The following is a 26,676-nucleotide window of genomic DNA, read 5'->3' on the forward strand; positions in this document are numbered from 1 at the left end:
GGACCAGCATACGACAAACACACAAAAATCTGGACACAGGGTGGATGCTGTGGCTCATGCCTGTCATCCCAACACTTTAGGAGGCCAAGGTGGGCAGACACCTTGAGTCCAGGAATTCGAGACCAGCTTGAGCAACATGGTGAAACCCCATCCCTACAATAAAGTTAAGTAAAAAATTAGCCAGGTGTGGTGGTGCATGCCTGTAGTCCTGGCTACTGGGGAGGCTGAGTTGGGAGGATTGCTTGGACCCAGGAGGTTGGAGGTTGCAGTGAGCCAAGATCACACCACTGCACTCCAGCCTGGGGGACAGAGCAAGACTCTATCCCAAAAGAAAAAGAAAAAATCTGGACACTAGGCTAAGAATAAGCTGTACTGTGGGAGCAGAAGCAGCTGCAAGAGTGGGCAAAGAGGGTACTGTCCCGGGCTGGGACAGGGGCTGCAAGGCTAAGCTCCTTACACTGCAGGGTTTGAATGATCCCTAAAAGGTCAATCAAATCCATCTCCTTTTCCACCAGAAATCTCTCAGGACTCAGTCTGGGAAGGTGAAACACTTTACACGTCAGTTACATATCACGCCTTGCAATGTATTATTAGGGCTTTGTTTCTTTGGATTATTATTATTTTTTACTTTTTTTTTAGACAGAGTCTCGCTCTGTTGCCCAGCCTGGGGTGCAGTGGTGCTATCTCGGCTCACTGCAATCTCCGCCTCCCAGGTTCAAGCAATTCTCCTGCCTCAGGCTCCTGAGTAGCTGGGACTACAGGCGCACGCCATCATGCCCGGCTAATTTTTTGTATTTTAGTAGAGACGGGGTTTCACAGTGTTGCCCAGGCTGGTCGCAAACTCCTGAGCTCAGGCAATCTGCCCATCTCGGTCTCCCAAAGTGCTGGGATTACAGGCGTGAGCCCCACGCCAGGCCCCATTTATTTGGATATTTACTCTTCAAGAGATCTCTGTTACGAGAGAATGGCAGCACCTTGGTATGAACATTATATATGATTATAGTCCTTCCATCTTTATAAAAAGGCAAGAGATAGTAATGAGGCACTTGCAGCTTTTGAATCAGAACAGAGTAAAGAGATTGCTTTAAGGAGGCAGCATTCACAGCCTTGTGAACCAGGTACACTGTTCATGGACTTGCCTCATTGTGGAACCTAGAGAAAATTTATTATTTGAAGTCCCAATTTCCTCACCTGAAAGAATGTCAGCCTGAGAGATTTGTTACAGAGATTTAATTGGATAATTTAAATGAAAGTGCCTGCCAGATTCAGTAAATGTTCAGGGGTCTTTTTTCCCACTCAAACCTGTGGCCCCAATTCACCCAAATCCTGGAGGCCCACTCTGGGTGGGGAATAGGGAGTCCACAGACCCTAAGGAGAAAAGGCAGAAAGAAGGTGAGGTCATTAGGAGAAGCTGGTACTACTTACGAGGCAATGAATTGAGGAAAGATATGTGAAAAATTAAATTTATCTTCATTCCAAAAAGGATTCTGAGAAGAGAAACTCTGGAACTTCTGGAATAATGCATTTTCTCCCTTCTTAATGCAGGAAGCTAACACAGACATTGGTTTCAAGGGTGTTAAAATATAATAGGGCTAAAATCATTTATTGCCAGGATTTTGATAACAAAATCCAAACATAAGAACTAGCAACCCCACTTGCCAGAATTTAAACCAAGTTAAGCTCAAATCAATGCACAGTATATCCAACAAGGGAAAACATTTTTTACACTGCCTGACCTGGGATTCCAGCAAACAATCTTCAGCTATGTAAATTCATTGGCCCTTTTAATACCATGTTAGTCTAGGTTCACATCAATTGTTTCTTGCCAGGAAAATGGGTTTTTCATTTGGAGATGGCTCAATGCCAGACTGAACAGGGCTTTTTAGAGACATTGGAACTCTCAAATATCACCAGTCACAGTCAATGCAATTTCAAGCTCATGCGATTTTAGTTAATGCAATCATTTGACGAACTGAGAAGGCAGAAAGGAGGACGCTGGTATCAGAGGGATTGCAAAATCTATTGAAATGGCATCTACTGAAGAAGGAGTCAGGTGACCTATGTGAGGCTCTTAGTTCTATTAATAAACCAAGGTAGGACTTAATTGGATGAAGTGACAGATGTCTAGTATTTTTCATTCTTAATGTACACACAACAGGTTCAAACTAGCCTAGTAGATATTCAGGCACTCACTCGGTGGATTGGCCAATTTAGTCTGAGGCAAGGAGGCACTCCCAAACATACCAGACTCCTTGGAAATATGTTAAGTGGTATTGATGATGGCCAGGACTGCCAAGGATGTCAAATGTATTTAAAAGTGAGTGGAGCCCAAGCCTGCTGCCCTCTGGGTGGAGACATCTTTGATTTCAGGAGGATATGGTTCCTTTTTTATGGTGTGAGCAGGAGGCCCCCAGCCAAGGATCTTACCTGACACAGACAACATCAAGATAATATGAAGTATGATAAAGATGCAGCTCTTGTCTTTGTGAAAATAGTGAGACTGGTGTTATCACTGATATGAGCAGCATTTGCCTTCTTGTTTTATTTTCTTTGTTTAATTTCCTTTTAGGAAGGGCAGTACAACATTGAGCTGAAGGCAGACTATCAGCTAGATTCCCTGGTTTTCAACACTGGCTCTCCCACTGGCTAAATGAGTGATATTAGGCAAGTCACTTAACCTCCATGTACCTCAGTTTCCCCATATATAATAGAGATAACAGTAGCATCCACCTCAAATATTTACTTTGAGGAATTCATGAACACACACACACACACACACACCCCACACAAACTGTTTAGAGCACGCCTAGCATGTGGTAGTTAATAAAGTTGGTTATTATATTTCTGTGTGGTTGATTAAAAAATAATACATATTTGCTATAAAACAACCAGTATACAAAAAAATTTTAAATGAAAACAGCCCATTACCATCCACGTTCTCACCATCCACAAGTAATGGAAACATTTTGGGAAAAAAGTACAAGGTAAAAACAACCATTTAACTATGTAATATTTATTCTTTCCTTCTTCCTTATTAACCACACCTTGATTTTGTTGTGGGTAGCAAACTATATTTCCCAGCCTTCCTTGCAAGTAAGATAAGGCATGTGACTAATTTATGGCAAACAGAAGTTGTTGGGTGGGACTTCTAGGAGAGCTCCTTAAGAGAAGTCTGAATCAGACCGAGCGCAGTGGCTCACGCCTGTAATCCCAGCACTTTGGGAGGCCGAGGTGGGCGGATCACGAGGTCAGGAGATCCAGACCACGGTGAAACCCCGTCTCTACTAAAAATACAAAAAAACATTAGCCGGGCATGGTGGCGGGCGCCTGTAGTCCCAGCTACTCGGGAGGCTGAGGCAGGAGAATGGCGTGAGCCCGGGAGGCGGAGCTTGCAGCGAGCCGAGATTGCGCCACTGAACTCCAGCCTGGGCGACAGCACGAGACTCCTTCTCGGAAAAAAAAAAAAAAAAGGTCTCAATCAGCTGGATTTTATTCCATTTTGTCATCAGTCTTCCTCCTTCCTGCTGTCTAAAACATGGGAGTGATGGCTGAAGTTTCAGCAATCAACTTGTAAACCTGACTATAAAAAGCACACCATGGGGATGGTGGAATACAAAACTTGAAAAAGACTAAATCTCTAAGGACATTATAGAATAGCTATATCCACCAGGAACTGCTATCTTCTGGATCTTTCATTTGGTGAGAGAAAATCTCTTCTTGTTGAAGCCACTAGCTATTGGAAATGTCTGTTTTCATATAACTAAACTAGATTCCTGAGTACTTCCATTGTCTCTACCTTGTATTAAATCCTCTGTTTCCTGAATCTCATGGTATCTTTTTTCTCGGTTGATTCCCCTGTGTTGGTGGAGCATATCCCAGGTAACTTCATGAGAAATGTACATCACAGGCAAACTTTTTGAGATTTAAGAGTTTAGGTAAAATGCTTGTTTATCTGCTACATCAAAGGTCAGAATAACAGTAGCTTAAATAAGATAGAAGTTTATATCTGTCACGTAACACTCTGAACATAAGGGCCCAAGGCTAATACCGTAAACTCTGGCCTATTCTATTACTACTTTCGTCTTCAACAAGCAGCTTTTTGTGGTCCATATTGGCTGCTTCTACTCCTTCTATTATAGCTACATTTCAGTCAGAAAGAAAGAAGAGGTAGAAAAAGCAATCTCCTTTCTCTTTAGGACATGGGCCAGAAGTTGCACGTATCACTTCAGCTCTCAACCCACTTTATAGAACCCTGTCACATGGTCACACCTAGATGCCAGGAAGGATCAGAAATAGAGTCTTTTGCAGGGCAACCAACAGAAGCCATACAGCATTTATTACTATAGAAGAAGAGGCCGGGTGTGGTGGCTCACACCGGTAATCCCAGTGCTTTAGAAAGCCAAAGTGGGAGGACCACTTGAGACCAGGAGTTCAAGACGAGACAGGGCAACATAGCAAGACATGTCTCTACAAAAAGTTTCTTAACAATTAGGTGAGTGTAGCAGACCCAATTTGAAACCAGGTTAATTTTGCCAGAGCTTGTGTTCCTTCCCTTATACCTCTCAGCCTCCCAACATAAGCAATCCAAAATGGCCATATAGTTTACTACTTTTTTTTTTTAAAGATAGGGTCTCACTCTGTTGCCCAGGCTGGAGTGCAATGGCATGATCTCACTGCAGCCTCAACCTCCTGGGCTTAAGCAATCCTCCTGCCTCAGCCTCCCAAGTAGCTAGAACTACAGGTGTGCACTACCACACCCAGCTAATCTTTAAAAATATTTTTAGAGATGGTGTCTCGCTGTGTTGCCCAGGCTGGTCTTTGTCCTCCCACCTTAGCCCCGCAAAGTACTAGGATTATAGGCATGAGCCACCATGTCCAGCCTAGTTTGCTATTTTTAAAGCACAGGTCATTTCTCAGGGGTACTCTCTAATAAAGTTATACGACGTGCCTTTAAAATAGCAGTAGGCCAATGCCATTGGCTATAGAGTATCATTATGGACATCAAAGTCCATCTAAGTCTATATTACCTTGCAACACAGTGGAGTGTCAAAGCCCTGTTAGTGCCCTGCAGTGATCATTGTGTGAAATAGCCCACTAGGTTTTCTGCAAGGCCAGTCACCTGCCCACAGGGCAACACACGGGGCTGCCCCAGACTGTTTCTTCCTCCTGGCCACACAGTCCTCTAGTCTGGAGTGGGCAGAGGCTCTGCAAGCAATATTCCTGGAATGCAGGACCATGTGCCCCCTTGCTGTGTGTTGCTGCCTGCACACTGTGGCTGCTGCTTTCTTCTCTATCTATACCCTATAATTTTTAGACTGTCATGCTCAGATCTCTCAGGCATGTTGCTGATGGAGCAGAAATTCCAAATTTTGTTAAGTTCTCAAAGCACCTACTGTTGAGAGAATGTGTCTAGTTTTTGAATTCCACCTATTTGGAATCTGCAAACTGAGTGTTCATTTTGCAGGGTCAGTAGTGGCCTTACATCATCAACAACATTCTCTGAAAGCCCCTTATGTCTAGGGCTGTGGGCAGCTACCTGTGTGGTGTAATTGGATCTCCTCTAGAATCAGGCTCTCACCCTGTGACCGCTTAATGTAGTCTAGGAGGTTATGAACCCCTCAACCCAGGTGAATAGAGACATTAATTGACCCATGACTAACCAGCTTTTGACAAGATGCTTCCCTGTGGCAAGATGTGGGGCTGCTAAATTTCTTTGAGACAACAGGTAGTCCAAGGCACAAGCACTGTGGGGTGGTGAGGCATTGCAGTAGGAAGAATACAAGGTGAGTAGGAAAGCTGGACAGAGTTTATTGAATGTGTATCATGTGTCAGATGTTCTGTATACATTAGCTGGTGTAAGTCAGGCTCCCCAGGAAACAGATTCTGAAATGGAGGTTTGAATGTAGAGGTTCATTGGGAAGTGATCTCAGCAGCAAAGCCTGAGAGGACTGAAGTAAGCAGGATTGGGCAGAGGAAAAAGTGGAAGAATAGCACAGTTGCAATAGAGGTTTCAACCTATCCTCCTACCAGTAGCTGCTAGAAGTGGAGTGGTCCTTCAGAGGTGTCCTAAGTTGAAATAAGAGAGTGGGCCTTCTTGCCCTTCCCACACACGATAAGTCATCAGATGCCAGATGCCCCTGGGGAGGGGCATAATTTTGGACTCAGTACCTTCAGGTGAAGGCAATTTCTGGAAGAGGCTCAGTTGTGAACTGTTAACAGGTAACTCTCTTGGCAGGAGGGGAGGGAGGGGAAGAGTGCCTTGATCCTGAAAGGGTGATCTGGGCAGCACACCACGACATCCACTACATTATATTATTTCATCCACAGGACAATCCTATGAAGTTGTCATTATAATTACCATTTTAAAATGGGGAAACTGGCCCGGCGCAGTGGCTCACTTCTATAATCCTAGCACTTTGGGAGGCTAGGCGGGTAGATTGCTTGAGCCCAGGAGTTGGAGACCAGCCTGGGCAACATGGTGAAACCCTGCCTCTACAAAAAATACAAAAATTAGTTGGGCGTGGTGGCACATGCCTGTAGTCCCAGTCATGGCAGGCTGGGGCAAGAGGATCACTTGAGCCTGGGAGGCAGAGGTTCCAGTGAGCTGAGGTCGCACCACTGCACTCCAGCCTGAGTGATAGGAGTGAAACCCTGTCTCGAAAAAATAATTTTTTTAAAAGGAGATACTGAGGCTCGGGAAGTTTATCTAACTTGTCTAGGCTCATGTAGCTGGGTTAGATTGACTAAAACATCCATATGCTTTCTACTACACTACCCTGCCTCAGAAAGGAAAAAACAAAGCAGAGAGGGCATGGAAAAACACTGGAGACAGCTTCACCCACTGCACAATTTTGTCAGAAATGGATCAGAAGATGCAGATTACAGAGTGGTTATGAGCACAGTCTCTGGAGCTACCCTAACTGGTTTGTATCTCAGCTTCATTGCTTACCAACCTTTGGCAAGAATTTAACCTCTCCATGTCCCAGTTTTCTCATTTGTGAAATGGAGATAGTAATAGTACATGCCTCACAGGGTTATTTCATAGCTTAAATGAAGGAATAAATGCAGCACATGCCAGGGCCTAGGATGGTGCCAGGCCTATAATAAGCCCCTGGTGAACTTTAGCTGCTATTATAACATTCCCATTTATGGTAACTCTTTTGACAGTACAGGAAATACCCTCTTTAGGTGCTCTGCTGAGACTTGCCTACCATTTCAAAGAATGATGCCTGTCCCTGAGCACCACACACAGCCTCATCACCAGTGAAGGCTCTGGATGTTCCATGGATCTGAATAATTTAAAAAATCCAGCTTGTAGATGGTTAGGGTGACTCCTGAAATACAAAAGAGAACAAGTGCCAACCAGACCTATACCTCCAATGTATAATCCTGGAGGCAGAATAAATAAAAAAATGTAAAAAAACAGCCCTTTATTGTCTGCCAAATAAAATACCTTTTATTGAAGTCAACTTTTTAGAAATCTTGGGACAGTCCATGAGTGGAAGCTATTCAATTCTCAAAGAAGTCTCAGTTGAGTTTTGTAATCCAAATCGCACAACCTGGGGAGAAAGATCATTAACCTTAATGCTGCAATTTCACCACCACTTCCTCTGGATAGCAAAGCTCAGGGAGTTAAACACTCAGTGCATGTTTCTTGGGTGTGTGGCCTATTTGTTACTGTATATCCCCCAGCCCCGCAGGAGCCACTAAGTGGGTTCTGCCACAGCTCAGTTCTGCCCACCATGTAGCCATGTGATAAAAGGACCTGGAAATTTAAATCAATCACTCCTTTAAAAAATAATTTTTAAGAAGAAAATCATTTAACCAAGCATAGTGGGTTAAATTGTGGCCTCCAAAAAGATGTGTCCACTTGGAACCTGTGAATGTGACCTTATTTAGAAAAAGGGACCTAGTGCAGTGGCTCGTGCCTGTAAATCCCAGCACTTTAGGAGGCCGAGGCCGGCAGACGGCTTGAGCTCAGGAGTTTGAGACCAGCCTGGGCAACATAGTGAGACCTCGTCTCTACTAAAAATTAAAAAAAAAAAAAAAAATAGCGAGCTGTGGTGGCGCATGCCTGTGGTCCCAGCTACTCGAGAGGCTGAGGTGGGAGGATAGCTTGAGCCTGCGAGGTCAAGGCTGTAGTGAGCTGTGATCCTGCCATTGCACTCCAGCTTGCATGACAGCGTGAGACCTTGACTCAAAAAAGAAAGAAAGAAAGAAAGAAAGAAAGAAAGAAAGAAAGAAAGAGAGAGAGAGAGAGAGAGAGGGAGGGAGGGAGGGAGGGAGGGAGGGAAGGAAAGGAAAGGAAAGGAAAGGAAAGGAAAGGAAAGGAAGGAAGGAAGGAAGGAAGGAAGGAAGGAAGGAAGGAAGGAAGAAAGAAAGAAAGAAAAGAAAGAAAGGAAAGAAAGAAAGAAAGAAAGAAAGAAAGAAGAAAAGAAAGGAGGAAGGAAGGAAAGAAGGAAGGAGGAAGGAAGGAGAGAAAGAGAAAATAGAAAAGAAAAGGAGTCTTTGCTGATATCATTAAGAATCTCACGCTGGGTCTGGTGGCTCTTGCCTGTAGTCCCAGCACTTTAGGAGGCTGAGGCTGGTGGATCACTCGAGCCCAGGAGTTCGAGGCCAGCCTGGCCAACATGGTGAAACCCAGTCTTTACCAAAAATGCAAAAGTTAGCTGGGTGTGGTGGCTCACACCTGTAATCTCAGTTATTCAGAAGGCTGAGGCAGGAGAATCCCTTGAGCCCAGGAGAGAGAGGTTACAGTGAGCCGAAATTATGCCACTGCACTCCATCCTGGACAACAGAATGAGACCCTGTCTCAAAAAATAAATAAAATAAAATAATAAAGAATCTCTAGATGTATATGTAGGGACATGGATGAAACTGGAAACCATCATTCTCGGTAAACTATCGCAAGGACAAAAAACCAAACACCGCATGTTCTCACTCATAGGTGGGAACTCTGAACAATGAGAACACATGGACACAGGAAGGGGAACATCACACTCCAGGGACTGTTGTAGGTTGGGGGGAGTGGGGAGGGACAGCATTAGGAGATATACCTAATGCTAAATGACGAGTTAATGGGTGCAGCAAAACAACATGGCACATGGATACATATGTAACAAACCTGCACATTGTGCACATGTACCCTAAAACCTAAAGTATAATAATAAAAAAAAATGTGCAAAAAAAAAAAAGATAAGCCGGGCGCGGTCGCTCATGCTTGTAATCCCAGCACTTTGGGAGGCCGAGGCGGGTGGATCATGAGGTCAGGAGATCGAGACCATGGTGAAACCCCGTCTCTACTAAAAATACAAAAAATTAGCCAGGCAAGGTGGTGGGCGCCTGTAGTCCCAGCTACTCAGAGAGGCTGAGGCAGGAGAATGGCGTGAACCCGGGAGGCAGAGCTTGCAGTGAGCCGAGATCCCGCCACTGCACTCCGGCCTGGGCGACAGAGCGAGAATCCGTCTCAAAAAAATAAAAAAATAAATAAATAAATAAATAAATAAATAAATAAATAAAACAAACAAAAAAAAGAATCTCTAGATGTAATCATCCTGAATAATATGGGCAGTCCTTAAATTCAATGATAGGAGTCCTTATAGAGAATGGCAGAAGGAGATTTGAGAAACACAGAAAGGAAGGCCATATGAAGACAGAGGTAGAGATTAGAGTTATGCAGCCACAGCTAAGGGATGCCTGGAGCCACCAAAAGCTGGGAGAGGCAAGGGAGGATTTTCCGCTAGAGACTTCAAAGAGAGCACCGTCCTGCAAAATCCTTTATTTTATTTTTTTAAAATTTTAATCCATTTATACAGATTTATTATACATTTCAGAAATACTATAAGAAAATAGAAATGAGTATCATTGTCTTTGAAGATTTTCTTTTTTTTCTTTGCGTTGGGATAATATATTTTTTCTTTTTATTATTATTATTATTATACTTTAAGTTCTAGGGTTAATGTGCACAATGTGCAGGTTTGTTACATATGTATACATGTGCCATGTTGGTGTGCTGCACCCATTAACTCATTTACATTAGGTATATCTCCTAATGCTATCCCTCCCCTCTCCCCCAACCCCATGACAGGCCCGGTGTGTAATGTTCCCCACCCTGTGTCCAAGTGTTCTCATTGTTCGATTCCCACCTATGAGTGAGAACATGTGCTGTTTGGTTTTCTATTCTTGTGAAAGTTTGCTCAGAATGATGGTTTCTAGCTTAATCTATGTCTCTACAAAGGACATGAACTCATCCTTTTTTATGGCTGCATAGTATTCCATGGTGTATATGTGCCACATTTTCTTAATCCAGTCTATCATTGATGGACATTTGGGTTGGTTCCAAGTCTTTGCTATTGTGAATAGTGCCGCAATAAACATATGTGTGCATGTGTCTTTATAGCAGCATGATTTATAATCCTTTGGGTATATGCCCAGTAATGGAATGGCTGGGTCAAATGGTATTTCTAGTTCTAGATCCTTGAGAAATCGCCACACTGACTTCCACAATGGTTGAGCTAGTTTACAGTCCCATCAACAGTGTAAAATCATTTCTATTTCTCCACATCCTCTCCAGCACCTGCTGTTTCCTGACTTTTCAATAACCGCCATTCTAACTGGTGTGAGATGGTATCTCCTTGTGGTTTTCATTTGCATTTCTCTAATGGCCAATGATGATGAGCATTTTTTATGTGTCTGTTGGCTGCATAAATGTCTTCTTTTGAGAAGTGTCTGTTCATATCCTTTGCCCACTTTTTGTTGGGGTTGTTTGATTTTTTCTTATAAATTTGTTTAAGTTCTTTGTAGATTCTGGATATTAGCCCTTTGTCAGATGGGTAGATTTTAAAAATTTTCTCCCGTTCTGTAGGTTGCCTGTTCACTCTGATGGTAGTTTCTTTTGCTGTGCAGAAGCTCTTTAGTTTAATTAGATCCCATTTGTCAATTTTGGCTTTTGTTGCCACTGCTTTTGGTGTTTTAGTCATGAAGTCCTTGCCCATGACTATGGCCTGAATGGTATTGCCTAGGTTTTCCTCTAGGGTTTTTATGGTTTTAGGTCTAACATTTAGATCTTTAATCCATCTTGAATTAATTTTTGTATAAGGTGTAAGGAAGGGATCCAGTTTCAGCTTTCTACATATGGCTAGCTAGTTTTCCCAGCACCATTTATTAAATAGGGAATCCTTTCCCCATTGCTTGTTTTTGTCAGGTTTGTCAAAGATCAGATGTTTGTAGATATCTGGTATTATTTCCGAGGGCTCCATTCTGTTCCATTGATCTATGTCTCTGTTTTGGTACCAGTACCATGCTGTTTTGATTACTGTAGCCTTGTAGTATAGTTTGAGGTCAGGTAGCTTGATGCCTCCAGCTTTGTTCTTTTTGCTTAGGATTGTCTTGGCAATGCGGGCTCTTTTTTGATTCCATATGAACTTTAAAGTAGTTTTTTCCAATTCTGTGAAGAAAGTCATTGGTAGTTTGATGGGGATGGCATTGAATCTATAAATTACCTTGGGCAGTATGGCCATTTTCACAATATTGATTCTTCCTATCCATGAGCATGGAATGTTCTTCCATTTGTTTCTGTCCTCTTTTATTTCATTGAGCCATGGTTTGTAGTTCTCCTTGAAGAGGTCCTTCACATCCCTTGTAAGTTGGATTCCTAGGTATTTTATTCTCTTTGAAGCAATTGTGAATGGTAGTTCACTCATGATTTGGCTCTCTGTTTGTCTGTTATTGGTGTATAGGAATGTTTGTGATTTTTGCACATTGATTTTGTATCCTGAGACTTTGCTGAAGTTGCTTATCAGCTTAAGGAGATTTTGGGCTGAGACGATGGGGTTTTCTAAATATACAATCATGTCATCTGCAAACAGGGACAATTTGACTTCCTCTTTACATAACTGAATACCCTTTATTTCTTTCTCTTGCCTGATTGCCCTGGCCAGAACTTCCAACACTATGTTGAATAGGAGTGGTGAGAGAGGGCATCCCTGACTTGTGCCTGTTTTCAAAGGGAATGCCTCCAGTTTTTGCCCATTAGTATGATATTGGTTGGGGGTTTGTCATAGATAGCTCTTATTATTTTGAGATACGTCCCATCAATACCTAGTTTATTGAGAGTTTTTAGCATAAAGGGCTGTTGAATTTTTCAAAGGCCTTTTCTGCATCTATTGAGATAATCATGTGGTTTTTGTCTTTGGTTCTGTTTATATGATGGATTACGTTTATTGATTTGCATATGTTGAACCAGCCTAGCATCTCAGGGATGAAGCCCACTTGATCATGGTGTATAAGCTTTTTGATGTGCTGCTGGATTCAGTTTGCCAGTATTTTTTTGAGGATTTTTGTGTGGATGTTCATCAGGGATATCGGTCTAAAATTCTCTTTTTTGGTTGTGTCTCTGCCAGGCTTTGGTATCAGGATGATGTTGGCCTCATAAAATGAATTAGGGAGGATTCCCTCTTTTTCTATTGATTGGAATAGTTTCAGAAGGAATGGTACCAGCTCCTCTTTGTACCTCTGGTAGAATTTGGCTGTGAATCCATCTGGTCCTGGACTTTTTTTGGTTGGTAGGCTATTAATTATTGCCTCAATTTCAGAACCTGTTATTGGTCTATTCAGGGATTCAACCTCTTCCTGGTTTAGTCTTGGGAGGGTGTATGTGTCCAGGAATTTATCCATTTCTTCTAGATTTTCTAGTTTATTTGTGTAGAGGTGTTTGTAGTATTCTCTGATGGTAGTTTGTATTTCTGTGGGATTGGTGGTGATATCCCCTTTATTATTTTTTATTGCATCTATCTGATTCTTCTCTCTTTTCTTCTTTATTAGTCTTGCTAGTGGTCAATCTATTTTGTTGATCTTTTCAAAAAAACAGCTCCTGGATTCATTGATTCTTTTGAAGGGTTTTTTGTGTCTCTATCTCCTTAGTTCTGCTCTGATCTTAGTTATTTCTTGCCTTCTGCTAGCTTTTGAATGTGTTTGCTCTTGCTTCTCTAGTTCTTTTAATTGTGATGTTAGGGTGTCAATTTTAGATCTTTCCTGCTTTCTCTGGTGGGTATTTAGTGCTATAAATTTCCCTCTACACACTGCTTTAAATGTGTCCCAGAGATTCTAGTATGTTGTGTCTTTGTTCTCGTTGGTTTCAAAGAACATCTTTATTTCTGCCTTCATTTCGTTATGTACCCAGGAGTCATTCAGGAGCAGGTTGTTCAGTTTCCATGTAGTTGATCAGTTTTGAGTGAGTTTCTTAATCCTGAGTTCTAGTTTGATTGCACTGTGGTCTGAGAGACAGTTTGTTTTAATTTCTGTTCTTTTACATTTGCTGAGGAGTGCTTTATTTCCAACTATGTGGTCAGTTTTGGAATAAGTATGATGTGGTGCTGAGAAGAATGTATATTCTGTTGATTTGGGGTGGAGAGTTCTGTAGATGTCTATTAGGTCCGCTTGGTGCAGAGCTGAGTTCAATTCCTGGATATCCTTGTTAACTTTCTGTCTCGTTGATCTGTTTAATGATGACAGTGGGGTGTTAAAATCTCCCATTATTATTGTGTGGGAGTCTAAGTCTCTCTGTAGGTTTCTAAGGACTTGCTTTATAAATATGGGTGCTCCTGTATTGGATGCATATATATTTAGGATAGTTAGCTCTTCTTGTTGAATTGAACCCTTTACCATTATGTAATGGCCTTGTTTGTCTCTTTTGATCTTTATTGGTTTAAAGTCTGTTTTATCAGAGACTGGGATGGCAACCCCTGCTTTTTTTTGTTGTTTTCCATTTGCTTGGTAGATCTTCCTCCATCCCTTTATTTTGAGCCTATGTATGTCTCTGCATGTGAGATGGGTTTCCTGAATATAGCACACTGATAGGTCTTGACTCTTTATCCAATTTGCCAGTCTGTGTCTTTTGATTGGAGCATTTCGCCCATTTACATTTAAGGTTAATATTGTTATGTGTGAATTTGATCCTGTCATTATGATGTTAGCTGGTTATTTTGCTCGTTAGTTGATGCAGTTTCTTCCTAGCCTCGATGGTCTTTACAATCTGGCGTGTTTTTCCAGTGGCTAGTACCGGTTTTTCCTTTCCATGTTTAGTGCTTTCTTCAGGAGCTCTTTTAGGGCAGGCCTGGTGGTGACAAAATCTCTTAGCATTTGCTTGTCTGTAAAGGATTTTATTTCTCCTTCACTTATGAAGCTTAGTTTGGCTGGACATGAAATTCTGGGTTGAAAATTCTCTCCTTTAAGAATGTTGAATATTGGCCCCCGCTCTCTTCTGGCTTGTAGAGTTTCTGCCAAGAGATCCGCTGTTAGTCTGATGGGCTTCCCTTTGTGGGTAACCCGACCTTTCTCTCTGGCTGCCCTTAACATTTTTTCCTTTGTTTCAACTTTGGTGAATCTGACAATTAGGTGTCTTGGAGTTGCTCTTCTCAAGGACTATCTTTGTGGCGTTCTCTGTATTTCCTGAATTTGAATGTTCTGCCAAGTCCTTTATGTCAGACTTCTGGCCTCCAAAACAATGAAAGAATAAACTCCTGTTGTTTTAAGCCACCAAGTTTGTGATAATTTGTTACGGCAGCCACAGGAAAGTAATACAGCAAGATTGGCCAACTCAAATGGATAGTCTTGCTTCATTGTTTCCTTTATAACCCGTGTGTGTGTGTGTGTGTGTGTGTGTGTGTGTGTGTGTGTGTGTGTATATATATATATATATGCTATCCATCAAAATGTTTACAATTTTTCTTTTTTTTTTTTGGAGACAAGGTCTCCCTCTGTCACCCAGGCTGGAGTGTGGTGGTGAGATCATAGTTCATTGCAGGCTTGAACTCCTGGTCTCAAGCAATCCTCTCACCTCGGCCTCCCCAGTAGCTGGGACTACAGGTGCACACCATCACATCCTGCTAATTTTTGTTTTTAAAGATGGGGTCTCACTATGTTGCCAAGGCTGGTCTCAAACTCCTGGCCTTAAGCAATCCCCTCACCCTAGCCTCTCAAACAGCTGGGATTACAGGCATGAGCCACCACAACTGGCCCATGTTTATGATTTTTAAATATATTCAGTAAATTAAAAATACAAGTTGTAAACAATATGATCCAATTTTTATTTTGAATCAATACATGACAACTGTCCATTACGTAGTGAGTGTTTGCACTACATATTTTCCTGAATAAATAATTAGAAGTCTTTAAACCCATATAGCATCAGTGGATAGGTCCCAGATCCTATTCTCTTGTCCAGATTTGGGGAAGTCACTTCTGAGATTGAGCCAATCTTCCTCAATTATGTGGAAATATTCAGCTCTTTTCCCATCAATAGACCCAGACCAGAGATCAAAAACTCAAATATCTATAGAAGCCAGACAGAAATATTCTTTAAGGACGTTGGTACCATAGAAGACATTCAGGCATCTTGGGTACTGTGGCAAACTGGAAAGAACGTTCTTGTCTTGAGTTGGAGCTCCAGCTCATCCCCAACTGCCTGTTGTCACAGAGGTTACGCTGAATGTTACCAAATCTTCTGATTTTTAAAGAGGTACTAGAAATTTCAGTTTTTATATGAAAACTTCTGTTTTTTAAACACAAGCGTCTAATTCACATTCTCTTAAAACATTTTTCAGGCCAAATAAAATCCAGAAGCTCAGTCCTTTAAGTTTCCACTTGGGATTTAGACCTTTATAAATAAAGACCATTTCATTCTTCCCAGAGGTTAAAAGAAATCCAGGTTTCAGAACACAATGCCTAGGCTTCTTTGTTGGAAGAGATCTGGAAAAATTCCTCTCATTCTTTGCTGATGAGCCTACAACCTTGAACACAAGACACAGTTAACTCTGTAATCGTTATTCTGCCACGTGAAATTTTTCACAAATTGTCCTGCTAAGTAAACACCGTATATATATGGTATATCTCAATGCATGGTAGATCATCATCACAATGATTAGTATGAGTTTTCTCCTCCTCCTTTGGATAGTCCAACAGTAGAGATAGGGGTAGGATAATGTGGTACGCAGGAAATGGTAGAAGAGCCTTTATTTCTCAGGTCATCACAGTACCAGATGCTTATTGACCAAGCCTGCAGGGTCTGTTTAAAAACGAAGGACCCTATTCTCTCCATTATGCTTAGTGCCAAGCAGAGTCATAGGAAACTTCCATTGTGGCACCAAAGGCAGTGGTTCTTGGTGTTCAGTCTGGTCCCCCAGCACCACTGCTCCCCATTCCCATCAAATGTCCAATCCCTTCTGGGGTACAACATGGGAGCAGCTGTTGCACTTAGCCCCCTTCAGTCTTTGGGGTCCCTCTGCTTCTTGAATAATCCAGCACCTTTAGGAACCTAGGGCTTGAGAGGTTGGGGAAGGAAAAGCCTTTTAATGACACCAGAGAACAAAAGCAGGCTCACTTGACTGCTTGAAGTGGGTCAAAGACCAAGAGGGAAAAATTCTACTTATTGTTTTCATGTTTTCTTACTGTAAGAAACCTAAGAGAAATTAATCTCTCAATGGATCCAGCCACCAAATTATCGTATTCAGGAGAAATGTCCCTAAATTCCAGACTTTTGAGTCTGCCCTAGAGTCAGAAATCACTGATCTCTGTCTGCCATTTGAGAAGCTAGCAAGCCAAGCAGTGCCCAGGAATGTCCATAATAAACCAAAGGCATAGGCAAGAGAGGCAGAGAGGCATTTGTGTTGGGAAGGACCACAGGAACACTCTCACTACACTGCGGCTCCACAAAGCTTTGTTCTCCTGCCCAGGTCTAGAGGAAAGTCTCTTGAGGCCAGGATATTATAGTTGACTTCTAGGACTGGAACAATGACTTGCTCCTAGTAGAGCTCAATAAACTTGTTGCTTGATCGTCTCTAAGAAGCTGTGTGAAAGTGAGAAAGCCTCAGTCTCTCTGTTTCAGCTTCTCCAAATGTGACTAACAGCAGCAACCCTGTCTATTGCTGAGAACTGCTGTGCAGATCAAAACAGACAAATATATGTAGTTTTAAATGTAGGCAATGTGCTTGTAAATTTGCATTTTGAAAAGCTAGAAACGCCCTTGAGTAAACTGCCAACTCCTTGCAGAAAAGATAAAGAAAATTTTGTTCCGCCCAGAACAAAAAGATCCTGGTTATTCCATTAAAACATAGCCTTGCAGGGTTATCTAAGAATTTGTTACACACTTTGTAATTTTTGTTAGCTAGAATGATTAGATAGATAGATAACTGTGATTTTGAACTATGACATCTATTCCAAAAGGTTTTAGAAACAACATGCATTACCATATAACTAAAGATTCAAAGTAAACAGGTCTTTTAAGGTTTATCTAGGCTATGTAATGACAATACAAACGGGCATTCTGATAACAAAGCAGTATTAGGTCAGCACTTACAATTCTATGTGAATCTGGAATTTAAAATAATGGGCAGTCTGACATCCTCCATATTGTCTCTGTTCTAGCTCAGGAGACTGTACAGTTTACTTTTCAAACTCCAAAGCTTAAGGTGATGGAACAAATGCCTTCGACTGATTGTTTAGACTTTTCACTCTTAGGCTCACTTAAAAAAAATTAGCAGTAATACTATGTTAATAAATTCAGTCATTCCATTTTTTTTTTTTTTTTTTTTTTTTTTAGATGGAGTTTCACTCTTGTCGCCCAGGCTGGAGTGCAATGGGACGATCACAGCTCACCACAACCTCCGCCTCCCGGGTTCAAGCGATTCTCCTGCCTCAGCCTCTCAAGTAGCTGGGATTACAGGTATATGCCACTACGCCTGGCTAATTTTGTATTTTTAGTAGAGGCGGGGTTTCTCCATGTTGGTCAGGCTGGTCTCGAACTCCCGACCTCAGGTGATCTGCCCACCTTGGCCTCGCAAAGTGTTGGGATTACAGGCGTGAGCCACCGCGCCCAGGCCAGTCATTCCATGTTTTGTGGGGGAAAAAAACTGAAAAAGATATTGAAATAATTATTATATAGTACTTTAAAAATGTTTTCCAGGCACTTTTAAGACAATAATAAAATAAAAGAATTATAGAGATTGAGGAAACCTAAAAGAAATAGTCACTGGTCTAATTTTACAAAGAAACTGGCCCCGGAGTTTTGGGTGAACTGACCTGCTCAAACTGGTGTTAGCAAATCATAACCAAATTTGTTGCAACAACAACAAAAGAAAATCTTTTTTTTGAGTCTTGCTCTGTCACCCAGGCTGAAGTGCAGTAGTATGATCTCAGCTTACTGCAACCTCTGCCTCCTGGGCTCAAGCAATTCTCGTGCCTCAGCCTCCTGAGTAACTGGGATTACAGCTGTGAGCCACTATGCCCAGCTAATTTTTGTATTTTTGGTAGGAACTGGGTTTCCCCATGTTGGCCAGGCTGGTCTCGAACTCCTGGGCTCAAGTGATCCACCCGCCTCTGCCTTTTGTTAGATATGAGTTCTAAATTTCTTTTCAAAGAATCAATATGTCAGTATGTTCAATTATTTGCCTTCTATTTTTAAACTTAACTTCCTCATAAAGCAATCTTTTTCGATTAACGGCTCCACCCTGACTCATTTCAATCACCTGCACAACCCTGACTCATTCCGATTACCTACTCCACACTGACAAATTCCGATTACCTGCTCTGTCATAACCATTTTTCCCGCCAAACCACTCACCCCGTCACTCTCTTTAAATTAGCTAATCGGAATTAGTTTAGCCTGTGCGGTCTAACCCTAGCCAATAGGGGAACAACACAGCAGCAGGGGCCACTTGCGTCAGGGATAAGAACACCTTCCCCTTGCTTGTCCAAGTGCGCGCCCACCATTGCTCCATCTGTAAGGGTGCACCATTCTCTAGAAGTAACTTGCCTTGCTGAGAATTAAAAGGAAAATTTTATATTGAAGTGCTATTTCTTTTGTGGCACTGAAACTTTATTTATAACACTCCCAAAGTGCTGGGATTACAGGGGTGAGCTGCCACGCCTGACCAAAAAAGTCTATTGATAGAGAATTCTTTTCTTTCTTTTTTTTTTTTTTTTTTTTTTTTGAGATGGAGTTTTGCTCTTTTGCCCAGGCTGTAGTGCAGTGGCGCGATTTCTGCTCACTGCAACCTCAGCCTCCTGGGTTCAAGGAATTCTCCTGCCTCAGCCTCCCGAGTAGCTGGGATTACAGGTGTGAGCCACCGCACCCAGCCATAAATTGGTGTATTTGTGTATACACACTTGGATACCAAAATCCACAGATACTCAAGTCCCTAAAATAAAATGGCACAGTATTTTCATATAACCCATGTACGTCCTCCTGTATACTTTAAATCATCTGTAGATTACTTGTAACATCTAATACAGTGTAAATGCTACATAAATAGTTGTTATACCATATTGTTTGGGGAATAATGACAAGAAAGCAAAAAGTCTGTACATGTTGAGTACAGACAACTTTTTTTCTGGATATTTTTGATCTGAGGTTGGTTGAATCCACAGATGCTGAACCCACAGATACAGATGGCTGACCACAGCTGTTACTCTTTCACTTCGAGGCATAAGGTTTTATCCTCTGGATTTAGACAGGACTAGGATATCTATATCAATCTTAATTCCATTACACTTCTGTCAATTCAGTTTTTTTCAGTAAACTCTTCTTAACACATTTTACATATACTTTTGTCAAAACTGGGAGCTGAGGAAAGAGTACATTCGAGTCTTGGAAAATACCTGCCACAAAACCTAAAGAGCTAATCCTCTATGTCAATCTAATCAGCCTTATTTCACTTTCATACAAAGCCTGACTTTTTCTTTTTTTTCTCAAAAATTAATCAGTGTGCAATGACTTTTTCAATTCAAATTAATGTATTAATTCATATCTCAAAAACATTATTAAAAACAACTGAGAAATATCTTCAGGGAAGTACCATATAATATTACTAAAAAAGATTAAATTGATAACATGATAATTAATATATCAATTTTATAACATGTTATTCAAACGTGCTAAACAAGATAATAAATCAATTTGCTGTTTCAACCATTTTGAACTCGAATAAGAAAATCACTTAAATGTGCTTTTTCTCTAACATCATTTCCATAGCCAAAAATAAATACAAAATAGGCTGGGCACAGTGGGTCAGCCTGTAATCCCAGCACTTCGGGAGGCCAAGGTGGGTGGAACACCTGAGGTCAGGAGTTCAAGACCAGCCTGGCTAACATGGCAAAACGCTGTCTCTACTAAAAATACAAAAGTTAGCCAGGCGTGGTGATATATGCCTGTAATCCCAGCTACTCGGGAGGCTGAGGCAGGAGAATCACTTGAACCTAGGAGGCAGTGGTTGCAGTGAGTCGAAATTGCGCCACTGCCCTCTACCCTGAGTGACAGAGGGAGATTCCATCTCAAAAATAAATAAAATAAATGCAAGTAATAATTCATTAGCAAAAAAAAGTAAGAAACATGCATTAAAATGATATATAACATAACCACATTTATTTAAGAATGTATTCCAATATCAAGCAGCAAATTTCGACAAAGCAGAAACTTTTTTGCACCAACCTGATACTTTGTAAAAATGTAATAGAATGTGTGACTAAACTTTTAGGTTATTTGTGAAGTTAGAGGTATCATAAAAGGCATAATATTCTTCTGAAAAATTTATTTTGATCAAACTCTGGTGTTCATTTTTTGAGAAAGAGTAAGAACCAAGAATGCAAAACAAACTCCATTAAGAAAATAAAAAGACAAGCCACAGACTGGGAGAAAATATTTGCATATCTGATAAAGGATGGGCAAAAGACATGAAAAAATCTCACTTCACCAAAAAAGATATACAGATGGAAAATAAGCATATGAAAAGAAGTTCAACATCATATGTCATTAGGGAATTACAAATTAAAACAAAAATTAGAAACTACTACACACCTATTTGAATAGCTATAATGGAAAACACTGACAATACAAAATGCTGATGAGGATGTGGAGCAACAGAAACTTCAATTCATTGCTGGTAAGAATGCAAATGATAGAGCCAGTGTGAAAGTCGGTTTGGCAGTATTTTACAAAACTAAACATACTCTTAATTATGCAGCAATGGTTTCGCTCCTCGGTATCACCCAAACTTATGTCTACCCCAAAACCTGCATATGAATGTTTGGTTAATAAATAACATATTTATGCCAATAACATATAGCATATTATTATTTAGTTAATAATAAACATAGCAGCTTCGTTCTAATTTCTAAAACTCGAACATGACAATGATTTCCTTCAATAGGTGAATGGATAGACAGGCTGTAGTACATCCACACAATGGAATATTATTCAGCACTAACATGAAATGAGTTATCAAGCCACGAAAAGACATAGAGGAACCTTAAATGCATATTACTAAGTGAAAGAAGCCAACCCCAAAAGGCTACATACTATATGATTCCAACTGTATGACATTCTGGAAAAGGCAAAACTATGGAGACAGTAGAAGGTCAGTTGTTCCTGGAGTTGTGGGGGAGACATGGATGAACAGGTGGAGCACAGGAGCATTTCAGAGCAGTAAAACTCTTCTGTCCGATACTGTTATGGTGGGTATATGTCATTATACATTTGTCCAATCCCATAGAATGTACCACACAAAGAATTAACCCTAATGTAAACTGTAGACTTTAGTTAATAATAATGAATCAATATTGGCTTATCAATCATAACAAATGTACCATACTAATGCAAGATATTAATCATCAGGGAAATGTTGGGAGGGGGAGAAAAAAGAAGAGATATGGGAACTCTGTACTTTTCACTCATTTTTTCTGTAAACCTAAAACTGCTCTAAAAAACAGTCTGTTAATTTAAAAAATATCAAACTCTGTAATTTTATTTAAATATATGATCAAAATTTCCCCACGAATTAATGAAAGTGTATGCATTGCAAAAAAACCCAGAAGCTAGCACTTTATTTCTTATTAATCAAAAGAAGAAAATATGCAAAATTTAATAAATAAAAATGAGAATTAGGCCAAAGAGGGAGAAGGCTAGAAGCTTGAGGTCAGGAGGTTGAGGCCATAGTGAGCTAGGATTATGCCACTGCACTTCAGCCTGAGTGATGGAGCAAGACCCTGTTTCTAAAAAAAAAATTGTTTCATTCAAAAAATATTTTTAAAGATGAGAATTGACCATATTTGAAATAAATACTTCATGATGATTTGATAATCAACTTTAACTATATTCTTTATGTAATAATATACAGCAAGTCCAAAATAAATAAAAAATTTATCCATGGCTTATTCCTGAAAAATTGGGTAGTCATGAAAAACATTTAAAATAGAATCATTCACCTATACTGCTTTGGGTGTTTATAGTTGCTTCCCTTTCCTTTTTAAAATTTTTTTTTTTTTAATTTTTGTGGGTACGTAGTAGATGTATATGTTTATGGGTTCCTTTCTAATCAATGATACATTTTAGGAATAAGTAATTGAAGAGGTAAAAAAATAATCAATATTTACATATATTTAAATATATTGACATTTACTCCTTCATACCAATACCTTTTTTTTTTCTTAGGCAGAGTCTCGCTCTGTTGCGCAGGCTGGAGTGCAATGGTGCAGTCTTGCCTTACTGCAACCTCTGCCTCCCAGGTTCAAGCCATTCTCCTGCCCTCAGCCTCCCAAGTAGCTGGGATTATAGGCACATGCCACAATGCCCAGCTAGTTTTTGTATTTTTAGTAGAGATGGGGTTTCACCATGTTGGCCAGGCTGGTCTCGAACTCCTGACCTCAAGTGATCCGTCTGCCTCAGCCTCCCAAAGTGCTGGAGGCATAAGCCACCATGCCTGGCCCAATATCCTCTTTTTTTACTCACCAGGTAATGCGTTCTTTAACAGCTGCCTTATTTAGAGGAACAACTAGGACAGGGCCACTCAGATGAAAGAAGAAAGATGTTAAACAACAATTATCATTACTCCTACCATCACACTCAACCAAATATCTCAATACCAAAATGGCCATTTCTAATGCTGGTTTTACTCTCAGAAATAAGGTTTTCTAAATAAGAGTTTCTAAGCCTTATCTGGGAACCACATCATTTGTAGGAACCTTCTCTTTGGTGTCCTGGGAGTTCTCATACCCAAGGCCAGCTTGATTTGGGATGGTGATGAGTCTTTCTTTGTAAAATGAGAAAAGGCCTACGTTAAGCACAAGCACGTTATCAGCAAGGGTTTTTTGTTTTGTTTTGTTTTGTTTTTTTGTTTTTTAAGAGAAACTATTAAAAGAAAGTTGAATATCTGACATGGAATCTCTCAAAACTATCCAGGCACCCTTACGCAAAACTAATTTCTCTCCTGTTTTCCCTCTACTGTTCTCCTTCCATAGCTAAGGGTGAGAGGGGAGTCCAGAATCTGCATTTTTAAAAAGTGCCAGGCAAGTCTGATGATTAACCATTCAGTTTGGAAACCACCCAACAATGTACATTCATTGGGGCTTGATGAGGTCATTCTCCACCGTTCATCACATTACTTATGGATTAGGCTGGCCTGCCAGAAGGAAAATACAGCATATTACAAAATTTCATCGAAACTATCTAAATCACTCTCTTGGGCTAAAATATCTGCAAGGAAATCCAAACACTCTTCTGTATTACTGAAGTCCTTTGTTTCCAAGTAACACATCAATTTAAGATAAATAAAAAGAAAAATTTATTTTAAGGACAAAAAACATCTAAAGGAACCCAACACCAAAACTGCTGCCTGGTCTGAGGAGGGACTGCAACCGGGCATTTCTTTACCTGTCTTGCTTCTGTTTTCTTCTCCTTGTGTGCTCCATTCTTTTTTCTTGAAGACAGAGGCTGCTCCGTTCCTAAGGCAGATGGTAATGCCACTGTCCATGAGTTGTAACCTTTCCTGCACTGAAGAGTCTAGCTCAGAGAGATCTCTCCATCCTTTCCCCAAATTCCTGAAGAAGGGACATTGAATGGCCTATTTGGAATAAAAAATTCACTCCTTAGTTCAGTCAACTGAAGCCAGAGGGGCAGTCACATATAAATAGGGTTGCCGGGGATGACCTCAGCATGTTGGGAACAGGGAGGGGAGAGCAAAGGAAGCAATTAAGGGGGTCATCCTGAGAAGAGCAGGAGTTCCCCCAAGGTGTACTACTACTACATCCTGTAAGCTTCGGACAGCCAATGTGGACAAGTAAGGAAATCTTCCAAGGTAGCACTTATTAGCTACTGTAAGGAATGACGTCACTGAGCCCTTACCACCAAGACTATTTTGCTGTAACTTATAGTTTTCAGTAATGCCATTGATAAGTTTTGTGCCCATAGGATTCCCATTCCTATATATGTGATCTATTTTTTCCCCTCTCTGAAAGTCTTCAGGATATTTCTTTATCCGTGGTGCTCTAAAACTTCACGATGATATTCTAAGATGTGAGTCTATTTTTATTTATTGCTCTGGGCACTTACTCGGGGAGCCCCCTTTTTAATCTTCATTTTAATTTGTTTAAATAAAAAATCCCCATTTGGAGGTAATCTCAGACTTTTTACAAAATTGTAAATATGGTATGAAGAATTCCCAGATTCCCCAAATGCAACTTGGTACATAAGCATAATTTATCAAGACTAAGGAATTAACAATACAATAGCTTAACCTACAGACCTTATTTAAATTTTGTCAACTGTCCTATTAATTTTATTTTCCTGGTTCAGGATTGCAATGGACTAAATGCTTATGTCCACTTAAAATCAATATGTTGAAATGCGAACCCCCAAGATGACAGCATTAGGAGGTAGGGCTTTTGGGACATAATCAGGTCATTATACAATTTAATAGCACCTCTCCTGTATAGAATGTATCCCAATTGTAACTTCAGATTTCTCCTTGTGATTTGATTAATTTGTCTCCCCCATTAGAATATAAGCTTCATGAGGGGAGTAATCATGTCAGGTTGCTTTGGTCACCATTATATTCCCAGTATCTAAAACAGTGTTTAGCACATATTATGTCCTCAGTGAATATTTATTAAACAAATGAATAAATTCCTTTAAAACATTTTATGACGCTGGGAACCATTGTTAAGAGAATTGTTTTTGCCTAAAAACTCAAAGAACACTGCAATACCATCTTCCAGGTTCCCCGTGTGGTTGGGCATGGTGTTGTAAAATAGATTAAATAAATCTAAAACAAATGAACTACCCTGTTAACAATGAGGAATGTGTTAGCCAAATCACCTATAACTCATTGTAACTGGCCACATTATTATGGAGAATGGCCTTAGGGACTTGAACAAACTTCTCATAACATACCAGAGTCTGGTCTTACCAGGAGTATAAAATCAATGGGTAATTAACTGAACCAAGACCAGGCCTGCCTCCTTGCCCCAGCACAGATGTGCACTGATTTCAAGAGGGCACAGTTTATGTTTCACGGTGAATAAAGGAGGCTTCAGACCAAGGACTTGCCAATGACTAGCGATGTGGAAGCCAAACTTTACCCTCTCTTAAAAGTGCAAAGATGGTGTCAAATTCAACATTCGTGGTATTTCTTAGAGTTTTATGATTTAGGTTTTTGGTTTTGTTTTGTTTTGTTTTGTTTTGTTTGAGACGGAGTTTCGTTCTTGTTGCCCAGGCTGGAGTGAAATGGCGTGATCTCGGCTCACAGCAACCTCCGCCTCCCAGGTTCAAGCGATTCTCCTGCCTCAGCCTCCCGAGTAGCTGGGATTACAGGCATGCGCCACCAGGTCCGGCTAATTTTTTGTATTTTTAGTGGAGACGGGGTTTCTCCGTGTTGGTCAGGCTGGTCTCAAACTCCCGACCTCAGGTGATCTGCCCGCCTCGGCCTCCCAAAGTGCTGGGATTACAGGTGCGAGCCACTGCAGCAGGCTGATTTCAGTTTTTATTTAATAGAAAAGCATTGCATTTATTTGTAACAGCCAAAAATTGGAAACATTTCAAGTGTCCTTCAGTTGGGTGAATGGTTAGACTGTGGAACACCTATATCGTGGAATACAACTCAGCAGTAAAAAGGAACAAGTGACTGATAACGCACAACACCTCCAATGGATCTCAAGGGAATTATGCTAAGTGGGAAAAAAGCCAATATCAAATACACATTGTATGATTCCACTTATATAACATTCTTAAAATGACCAAATGATAGACATAGAGAACAGATTAGTGATTTCCAGAGGTTGGGAGTGAGAAGAGGGGGAAAGGCATGACTATAAGGTAGCAGTATAATGAATCTTTATGGTAGAACAGTCCTGTATCTTGATTGTAGTGGTGGTTACCCATGTCTACACTAGATAAAATTGCACAGAACTATGTACACATACACACACACAACTACATCTAAGATTGGTGAAATCTGAATAAGATCTGTCAATTGTACCAATGTCAACTTCCTAATTCTGATCCCGTACTAGAGTTGGGTAAGATTTTGGCATTGGTGGAATCTGGGTGAAGTATACATGAAACCTCCACATGACAGGTTGAGCAACACTAATCTGAAAACCTGAAATCTGAAATGCTCAAAATCTGAAATTTATTGAAACAAATGTTCAATGCAATGTATTTACAAGAGGAAAACAATTTAAGCAATATAAATGCTCATCAGTAAGGGATGAGTTAGGCCAATTATTTACATGAAATATTAGGATAATATGGAATGAAATGAGGACACACCCATGCTAACTGTTACAAGTGGTTGCCCTGGGAGTAAAGAAATACGTATTAACTTTTTCTTTAGATATTTCAACATCGTTATA

The 26,676-nt window shown here is 40.5% G+C and overlaps 1 protein-coding gene across 1 annotated transcript in view; it reads right to left on the reverse strand.

Annotated features, from left to right (window-relative positions):
* STK3 (serine/threonine kinase 3) overlaps positions 1 to 26,676 on the reverse strand; it is a 488,063-nt gene that overhangs the window by 405,659 nt on the left and 55,728 nt on the right. Inside the window, 2 exon segments of the mRNA XM_055286906.2 lie at positions 23,699 to 23,709; positions 23,712 to 23,888. Coding sequence (XP_055142881.1) covers positions 23,699 to 23,709; positions 23,712 to 23,888 — 188 coding nt within the window.

This window comes from Symphalangus syndactylus, chromosome 7 (assembly GCF_028878055.3).
Source record: "Symphalangus syndactylus isolate Jambi chromosome 7, NHGRI_mSymSyn1-v2.1_pri, whole genome shotgun sequence".
NCBI classification, from domain to species: domain Eukaryota; kingdom Metazoa; phylum Chordata; class Mammalia; order Primates; family Hylobatidae; genus Symphalangus; species Symphalangus syndactylus.